The sequence below is a fragment of the Zea mays genome, chromosome 7 (assembly GCF_902167145.1).
Source record: "Zea mays cultivar B73 chromosome 7, Zm-B73-REFERENCE-NAM-5.0, whole genome shotgun sequence".
Lineage (NCBI taxonomy): Eukaryota > Viridiplantae > Streptophyta > Magnoliopsida > Poales > Poaceae > Zea > Zea mays.
Window position 1 is genome coordinate 103,672,291 of NC_050102.1, and position 9,937 is coordinate 103,682,227.

A 9,937-nucleotide genomic window follows, 5' to 3' on the forward strand; every position below is an offset into this window, starting at 1 on the left:
GCAATATGATGTATGATGTTATGTTATACGAAATGATGTGATGATGTTATGCTATGCAAAATGATATTTATGCCGAAGACACACATCCCCATAGTGGAATACACAATCTCTTTGTCGTTTATTTTTCGGCTTCACCGCTTATTTTTCGGTGTATCGGCGCTGACTTTTCGCTGTAAGTTCTGCATTCCCTTAGGAACGTTTTTTGAACTTCTTCTCCTTCTATTTCGGCGGTATTCGCGTTGACTTTTCGCGCTTCGCCTTATATTTCGGCGGTATTTGGCTCTGCATTCCCTTTGGAACGACTTTTGAGCAGAAAACTTACATTGTGCTCCCTTAGGAACGACTTTTTGTAGCTTTGGCAAACTTACGCTGCGTTCCTTAGAATGACTTTTTGTAGCTTCGGTGAAACTTGTAATGTGATTTTTAGCCCCTTGTTCCCTTAGGAACGACTTTTGTGCTTCAGCGACTTTTTTGAACTTCGTGAGTCTGTGGAGAAGATATATTATGCTATGGCAAGAATGAAGCTATTACAGGAAATTGAAAACGACAAAAGAACTAGGTTTTCAATGATTGTTTCTTATTAAAAAAGAAAATGATAATGAATGTAAAACTGTTTCAGGGGTAGGATATCTCTTAGTAGATATGCTTCGATTCTGGCATAGTAATGTTGACTGTGCGAGCTTCAGACTCCTCCCTGAAATCTCGCTGCTGATGGGTCTGTTGGCTCCCTTCTGGCTGCTGGCCTCGTGAATATGCAGGTTGTAGTGGTGGCGGGGGTGGAGGCTGTGGCCAGGATGCCTGTGGCTGACTAGCCGAAGCAACAGACGCTGCAAGATGGTTACCCACATACTCTGGTATGTAGGGTGAGTGATACGAAGCAGTATGTATGACCTGCTTCGGTTGGTTCTGCTGAGATGCAGCTTTTGCTATTTCCTTTTGTTTCTGAATAGTGACATGGCACATCCTTGTAGTATGGCCCTTGTCCTCACCACAGAATAAGCAATAAATTTTCCTAGGTTGATCCCCAAACCTTCCTCCGAAGCCCCTGGCGCCTCTGCCTCTTGGAGCTGGCGGCCGAAGATAGCTTTGTTGCTGCCCCGAAGCTTGTGAGGAATATTGTGGCCTCTGTTGTTGACTTCCTCTGTCGTCACTCTGGGTGGAGTGGATTGACCTGACATGCCTTGGGTGGATTCTCCCTCCGAAGCCCCTGGTCATCTCAGAGAACCTGTAGGCTTCCTCCCTTCTTTGGCGAAAATCATTGTCAGCGGATGTATTCATCCATCTTTTGAAGCAGCTTCTCCAAAGTTTGTGGAGGCTTTCTAGCAAAATACTATGCAGTAGGTCCTGGACGAAACCCCTTGATCATGTCCTCAATGACAATTTCATTGAGCACAGTAGGCGCTTGTGCTCTCAGACGCAAGAATCTTCGGACGTATACCTAGAGATACTCCTCATGATCCTGCGTGCATTGAAACAGAGCCTGAGCTGTGACTGGCTTCGTCTGAAAGCCATGGAAACTTGTCACCAGCATGTCCTTGAGCTTCTGCCATGAAGTGATGGTCCCTGGCCGAAGAGAAGAATACCACATTTAAGCCACATTCTTAACTGCCATAACGAAGGACTTGGCCATGACAGCTGCATTGCCTCCATATGAAGATATAGTTGCTTCATAACTCATCAAAAACTGCTTCAGGTCTGAATGCCCATCATACATCGGAAGCTGAGGTGGCTTATACGATGGGGGCCATGGGATAGCCTGCAGTTCTACTGCCAGGGGAGAAGCATCGTCAAAGGTAAAGGTACCATGATTAAAATCATCATACCATCCATCATTATCGAACAAGCCTTCTTGATGAAGCTCCCTGTGTTGGGGCCTTCGTTCTTGTTCAAGATGGCGTACTTCTTCAGTGGCTTCGTCAATCTGCCTTTGAAGGTCGGCTAGTCGAGCCATCTTCTCCTTCTTCCTTTGTACTTGTTGATGAAGCATCTCCATGTTTCTGATTTCTTGGTCCAACTCGTCCTCCTGGGGTATTGGACTAGTGGCCTTCCTCTTCGGGCTTTGGGCCTCTCGAAGAGAAAGGGTCTCCTGGTTCGGGTCCAGCGGCTGCAGAGCGGCAGCCCCTGTCGCTGAAGCTTTCTTCGGTGGCATGACGAAGGTCAGTGCTTGCCAAAGGTGGTCGAAAAGGATTCACCGGAGGTGGGCGCCAATGTTGGGGACTTGTTCTCAAATGCTATGAGTTAAGAACAAGGCAACACAAAAAATGTTAAACGTTAATGCCCTTCGTCCTTCGAGGCATTATTTCCCTTAGGATACAATGATCTTCGGACGAAGGTTATGAAGGACATACCTTCATCAGTGCAGCATATGTTAATGAAAAGAGAATCATATGAAATGTGAAAGATAACATGAATAATTATGTATTATTATCAACTCATTTCTATTTTATTATCATAGAAAATAGAAATGATATCAAGTTACAAATGTACCTTCGGCTTAAAAGAAGGTAAGGGTATGAGCGTGACGCAAAAGCAAATGTCAAGTCAGCGTGAACAGTACGGGAGCACTGTTCATCTATTTATAGGCACGGGACGCAGCTCATGTAAAATTACACTCATGCCCTTTACATTTGCTAATGACTCTATAGTAATCCATCGAGGTCTAAATGGCCTTTTCCCTTTTAAGTCGGTTCCCTTTTCTGCTATCATGCCGAAGCTCCTCTGCGCATAGCTTCGGCTCTGTGCCAACCTTCGCATTCTTTGTGCTTCTTCACACTGTGGTTCTGATCCGAGTCCGAAGATACCTGTTTATGTTTTATACTCCAGAAACATTGTTAAATCATGTTTTTGAGGACCTTCGGGAGACGAAGGCCCCCAACATCTTGCTTCACCCGCTCCGCCTTGTTGTTGAATTCCTTGCCATCCCGGTCTACTGCATCGGGGGCGACGGCGTAGTGGTCGAAGGTGTAGGCTGGGCCTGTCACTCTAGCGTACTCAACTAGTCCAGGGAAGTGTTCCCTGCACAGCAAGCCGAGGATTCCATTGGGGTTGCGACCATGACCCCTAGCATTCTCCACAACCATCCAAAATCTGTCCAAGTGATAAATAAAAAGTATTAGTTTATATTATGAATTTGAACACATAATATGAACAAGCATGGAGAATATAAAGTTACATGCCTCTCGTCATCCGGCCGAATCAACGGTCGCCTGTCTCGAAGTATGGGATGCTGAGGGAGACTCGTGGGACCTCGCAGGTAGACGTTCCTTGAACCTGAGGCATCCTGCTGAGCATTGTCGTCCTCCTGTTGCGCCACCTGTTGTTGGACGTCGTCGTCCTACTGCTCCACCTGCTGCTGGATGTCGTCATCCTGCTGTGCCTCCTCCACCGTCCTGCTCCTCCTCCCCTCCTCCTCCTCAGCCAACTGCCCACCATCTTTGTCCAACAACCTACAATTAAGAGTAAACAAATAAGCACATATAAAAAAGATGTATTTAGAAACTGGTGCGAAATAAAAAAACTATAGCATTACATCGATTAAAAATAATCTTCATATGTGTCGAGGTTAGCCGGATCATAACTCTCATCATCACTATCAATCATTTCATAGTCAACACCATCTGAAAGCGCAAGTTCGTCATTAATGTCATTGCCTTCAAGTATTACTAAGTCATTCTCATTTTGCACCTCATAATCCTCCTCATCAACAACCATTTCAATATCTACTTTCATTCTGATAGCTTCGGTTAAGTCTATCTCAAATCGGACAGTATTTTGCCTGCGCGTATTCTTTCCTAAATAACATGCTTTACCGAGTGCCATTCTTGGACACTCAACAAAGCACAATTTTATTTTTTTTCTTTTCCCAGCCAAACTTTTTGGGGGATGTTCCTACGCTATGTAGATCTACATGTTCTATTTTGGCACAATTATAAAAGTGTTTGCTATAACTATTAGATTTAGTTCGTTTAATTGAATTTCTTCGGATAATTTAGATTTGAACTGCAAGTCACTCGAAAAATGGAAAACCGTGAATGTAAAAATGATATCCATGTTAGGTAACACAAGTTACGACCGATTTCAGGAGCAGGCCGAAATTTTCGAGCACCATGCTCACTAAACATGACCGTGGATTTGTCGCCAAGTTGTTTAAAAACTGTATAAAACACAAACAAAGTCAGAAAATCATGAAACTTGTCCACATGTCATGATATCATATGTAGAGAATGTGATAAAAATTTGAGAATGTTTTGAGAAAGTTGTGACACAGTATATATACAAACATAGCCGGTCTACACTGAAACTATATGATTTCATGTGTAGCCACTTAGGTTTCTACACATATTGTGTTACAACTTTCTCGAAACGTTCTCAAATTTTTATCACAGACTCTACATATGATATTATGACATATGGACAAGTTTCATGATTTTCTGACTTTGTTTGTGTTTTATACAATTTTTAAACAACTGGATGACAAGTTAACGGTCATGTTTAGTGAACATGGTGCTCGAAGATTCTGGTCTGCTCCTGAAATCGGTCGTAACTTGTGATAAATAACATGAATATCATTTTTGCATGCACGGTTTTCCATATTTCGAGTGACTTACAGTTCAAATCTGAATTTTTCGAAGAAATTCAATTAAACGAACTAAATCTAATAGTTATAGAAAACAATTTTATAATTGTGCCAAAATTATACATGTAGATCCACATAGTGTAGGAACATACCACAAAAAATTTGGTTGAAGAAAGAAAAAAAATAAAAATATGCTTTGACGGGTGTCCAAGAATGGCACTCGGCACAGCATGCTTTGCCGAGTGTGAGACGTGGGATACTCGGCAAAGAAACTTCTTTGCCGAGTGTCAAAGCCCGACGCTCGGCAAAGATAACGGCCATCATCTATAGACGGCTGCTGATGGCCCTTTACCAAGCGTTGTCGTTCGCCGAGTGTTTGACACTCGGTAAAGTTTTCTTTGCCGAGTGTCTTTTTGTGCCAAGAGTCCTACTCTCGGTAAATGCGGTCATTACCGAGAGCAGAACTTTGTCGAGTACGATACTCGGCAAAGACTTATTTGTCGAGTGTCCGACAAAAAGCACTCGGCAAAGCGCCGAGTACTCGGCAAAGAGCTAGATTAGGGTAGCGATAGATTTTGAGAATTATTATATATTTATGTGACTCGAACCATAAAATACTAGCACATGACTCCACCTGATGCCTCCAAGTTTCCGATTGCCATTGACGGATTGACCTGATGACCTCATCTGTGTTGTTCACCGGAAGCACTGACCGCGTACTGACTAGTCACCGGAAGCACAACCTAAGGCGTTATTTTAATTCCTCGACAACAACAGCAAGGACTTCGACGCTACCGAGGGACGACGGCACGGGCTCCGCGTAACCGTTTTCTTCTCGCAGAAGCAAAGACGATTAATTTAGACGTGCTTTTAACTCTTGGAGACGATGTTTTTAATTTAGGCCCATTCGCAAATGGAAATCCAATCATATGAAGCTACGTGCATGGCATGCCCAGTCAACGATTGACCGACTGAATTGAATTGCTCTACCAGTCTAGTACCTTGCGGTGGTTCTTTCTACGACCAACTTTTCAACACGAAAACCAGTTTTTTAATTGTTCCTTATATATACGCTCCAACTTGTGCATCGTCCGCCCAAGGCCTCACTACTGTGGTCCAACCGTCCAACAAAGCATCACCGCAGCCTCCCTTGCTGTTCTGTGTTCTCTGCGAGCGGCAGCAGAGAGCAGGGGCCGCGCGAGGAAGAAGAATAATCCTTACCCTAACCGAGCAGAGCCAGCTGGGGCTGGGCTCCTGAGAATTAATGACGACGGCGTGGTGGTGGTTCGTCGCCATGAACGCGGTCGTCGTGGCTATCGCCTTGCTGTCGTCCTCCCGTGCGCGGCCATCTCTTGTACAGTCCCCACGCCGCCAGCGCTCCGGGGTCACGCTCACGCGCAGGGCCTCCTCGGCGGTGCTGCAGAGCCTCCTCTCTTTCTCCGTCTTCTCCTTCCCGTCGACATGCCTGTCGCCGTACCTCCAGCCCGACGCTGCGACCACCGACCGAGAAACAGAAACAGAGGAGCTCACGGTACGGTCATCACCCATCAAGCCCTCGGCGTCACCGCGCGCGCTCCAGCTGTCGGCGCCGTCGCCCGCGACGGCTGCAGATGAGGAGGAGGAAGAAGAGGACCCGAACGCGATGAGCATGGACGAGGCTTACGCGTTGGTCCTGGCTTCGCAGCAGCGGCCGGAGAGGGAGAGGGAGGAGGATGCCAGGAGGTCGGAAGTGGACGCCAAGGCAGAGGAGTTCATCCGCAGCTTCAAGGAGGAACTGCGGCAGCAGCGGCTCAAGTCCACATCCAACTAAGCGGCGGTCTGACGGTCTCCTCCCACCGCCGGCTGTTACTATTTTTTGTACATATGCGTTTTTGCTTCGCATGTGCTCAGGTTTAATTTGTTCAGTATTTTAACCTTCTTGTACAAACAAGATACTGTACATCGGAACGGGGGACGTACAGGAGGCCACGGGGTGATTTAGGATGAGAGTAGGCCGATCCGACTTTGGGCTTGACCTGGTCTACACCAGTTACCTATCATATCTCATCTTTTATTTCAAATTTTACTTTTTTAAATATTATATATATCTGTGTGTTGTATTGAGAGACACTTACACACATAGATCATTATATAGTAATGTTATCAAGAATCAACTCAACATTCATAACAAATATCGAAGTCTATTATTTCAAACAACCAAAATTTAGCTCAACATAACTATTAATCGAAATAGGCTTTTATGATACATAATCGAAATAAAGAAGAGATTCCTATTGAAGGAGCATCATCCTTTATTATCCATTATTATACAACGTTCAGAGCATACAGGGTATACAAAATACGAACATAGCAAAACGCTCTCTCTCTCCATACCAATTATACAACGAGACAACACAATATATCTCTCGTGCACATCGCAAATGGCAATGGTCGTCCGGCTCAAAATGGCTCAGATGCGAAGACAAGCGTCGTCGCCGGTGCCTCTGCACGTGCGCCACGACCTACACCACAATCTTCAGCGTCCACCGGTACAGGTACAGCTCCTGCTCCTCCGGCAGGGGCATGTCGATGGACATGAGACATATAGTTTTGCAAAAGTTGGTTCTTAAATCTATGCTACTTTAAAAATGGCATCCATGATTGAAAAGAAAAGGGTTCTAATCTAAAAATATGTTGATCATTGCTATCTCTAAGTAGCCTTCGAAGATGCATTGTCCATGTTGTCCCAGTAAGGCACCACTTAGGCATGGGCCAAAAAGCCTATTTGCACATAGGTATATAAACTATGTCCTTGTAATGTGAAAGTAAAACCAAATTTCTTGATCATGGCATGCTTGAACATAGTGAATTCAGATTATACACGAACTGCAGATAGAAGCCAAATGGCAATGTCTAACGAAGGAATGTAACACCCTAAAATTGTGTCTTGATTGTTGGAAAAGTTCTTCAAAGTATTTAGATTAAAATGTCTTCTAATAAGGATTTTATTTGTTTGGAATCTGTCGGCGTTTCGAGACCGGGGGGTCCCTGGACCGACGAGTGAAATGTCGTCGCGTGCCCCAGCCCAGATGGGTCGGCGCGAGACGGAGCGCGAAGGGGGGAAAAGGCAGCCGAAGAGAGAGGGAGGTGGAAATCCCGCGCCCTTCGTGTTTGTCCCGCGCCCAGGTCGGGTGTGCTTGCAGTAGGGGGTTACAAGCGTCCACGCGGGAGAGGGAGCGAGCGGCCTCACGCGAGCGCCTGTCCCGTCCTCTTCCCCGTGCGGCCAACCCTCTGTAAGAGGGCCCTGGTCCTTCCTTTTATAGGCGCAAGGAGAGGATCCAGGTGTACAATGGGGGTGTAGCAGAGTGCTAACGTGTCTAGCGGAGGAGAGCTAGCGCCCTAAGTACATGCCATCGTGGCAGCCGGAGAGGTTTTGGCACCCAGTTCGTGTGGTGTCGTGGCCGTCGGGGGAGCGCTGGAGCCTGGCGGAAGGACAGCTGTCGGGGCTGTCGAGTCCTTGCTGACGTCCTCTTGCTTCCGTAAGGGGGCTGAGAGCCGCCGTCGTCATAGAGCGTGCGGGGCGCCATCATTACTTGTCTGGCGGAGCGAGCCAGATGGGACGCCGGTCTTGTTCCCCGTAGCCTGAGTCAGCTTGGGGTATGTAATACCCAAAAATGTAAGATGAAAGCATAGTTGAGATACATACATGATTTTTGCCTATGTCATTGTAACATGTGAACCAACACCTCAAAAGTCATTAATTAATTAGTGACACTTAAAGTAATTTGTGCATCATGTTGTGATTTCTTTGTTTGTGCATTCACTCATAAAGATAATGATAAAAGAAATATGCAAATGGTAAAATCAATAAAATATAATTATGCTAATGTTGTGAATTGAGACTTAAATTACAATTCTAGAAATTGGAGAAGTAAAGGAAAACTACTATACAAAATAAAACAAAAAAAATGGGATAAATGAAACCTTACCATGATGGTTTGACCAAACTACACAAATAAAATGGGTTCAAATTCCCAAATAGGTTTGAATTTAAATTTGGACTTAAAGGAATTAAGGATAAAAGAAAACAGAAAATAAAATCCAGAAAAGAAAAAGGGAAAACATGGTAACTGGGCTCACGGCGTGCATTTCGGCCCACCTAAGGTGACCCTCGCGCCAGCCCACTCGATCCACGCTGCGCAGCGTTCACTGGGGACTGGGGCCCGCGGGTCAGTTCCTCCTCCCACGCGCGCGCTCGATGCCTCTGCCGCGTGGGGCCCCTCTGTCAGCTGTTTCCCTGTGACCGAGTCGTGCTCAACTGAATCACGCTCGCGATGCCGTGGAGAGCGCCGGGGATCTCGGAGCTGTTGCGCAACCTCGTCAGTCACACCCTTATATGATGCGCCCAACCCTCAGACCGCCTCCGCTCAAACCATTGCCCACCATCACACCAGGAATTGAGAGTCGTCGTTGGGAAGGTGAAGTTGCGCCGTCACCGGGGAATCCACACCTCGGGGTCGTTCCGGTGTCCTACGGGGCGTCTGTCGAGTTAGCTGGGTCCGGCGATTGGCGCTACGGAGGAATCGGATCGGGAGAACCTGTGGCGACGAGTTAATTGCTCGTCGGAGCCACCAGTCCGCCGCGGAATCCGCCGTATCGTGAACCGGCCGCGCCACGACCCGGGTGCAGGTGAGAAACTACCCCGATATTACCCTTATTCCCTGGAACGCGTAGAACCAAGAATCGTAGCTCGCGGGTTTGATTAGCCCAGGGTAATGCGTCGCCGGAGTGGCCGAGCTACCTTCGAGCCGCCGGTGGTGGGGTCCTGGCGTTTCAGTGCCCTAACTCCGAGTAATGTCGACCCGAACGAACTCAGTAGAGAGCTAGCTATGTGTAGGGTCAATTTTCCGTTAATTTAGCGTGCAGGATCGCCGACGGCCTGGCTCCGGCCATGTCCGCCGCCGTAGCCGGTGGCGTTGCCGCCGTGCTCTAGGTGGGGAAAAGGGGGTAGATCATGGAGCGTCGATCTCATAACGGACGATCGGGATCAAAACTCTGTGTACCGATTCGCACCGCGTAACCTGTGGCGTCGATCCGGTGTTAGACGGTTAGGATCTAGTCGCGTGTACGATTGAACCTGGACCCTTGATCACGGATCTGAGGGCCCAGAGAGAGTACCGGTTTGCTATAATCTAGATCTAATCCTGGGCGTTGGAAATGGATCTCACGGTCAGTAGTTCACCGTACCCCTTCGGCCCTGGAAACTTGCATAAGAGTCCTTGTACTTTTCTAGAATCAACTCGCCGTCCTGGGGGCGCTATTCACTGAGTCTGGTGAATTATTCAAATTAGCCCCTGTATTTCTTAGTAAATGACGCGCAGT

General features: G+C 46.8%; 1 protein-coding gene across 1 annotated transcript; it reads left to right on the plus strand.

Moving 5' to 3' along the window:
• The first annotated feature begins 5,636 nt into the window (after positions 1–5,636).
• On the plus strand, positions 5,637–6,680 carry LOC109940845 (uncharacterized). The gene has a single exon (XM_020541178.3). The coding sequence runs from the start codon at positions 5,841–5,843 to the stop codon at positions 6,384–6,386; it is 546 nt and encodes a 181-aa protein (XP_020396767.1). The 5' UTR covers positions 5,637–5,840; the 3' UTR covers positions 6,387–6,680.
• The last annotated feature ends 3,257 nt before the right edge of the window (positions 6,681–9,937 follow it).

Coding starts and splice junctions, on each gene's coding strand:
- LOC109940845 (XM_020541178.3), top strand. CDS start 5,841: ATGACGACGGCGTGGTGGTGGTTCGTCGCCATGAACGCGGTCGTCGTG.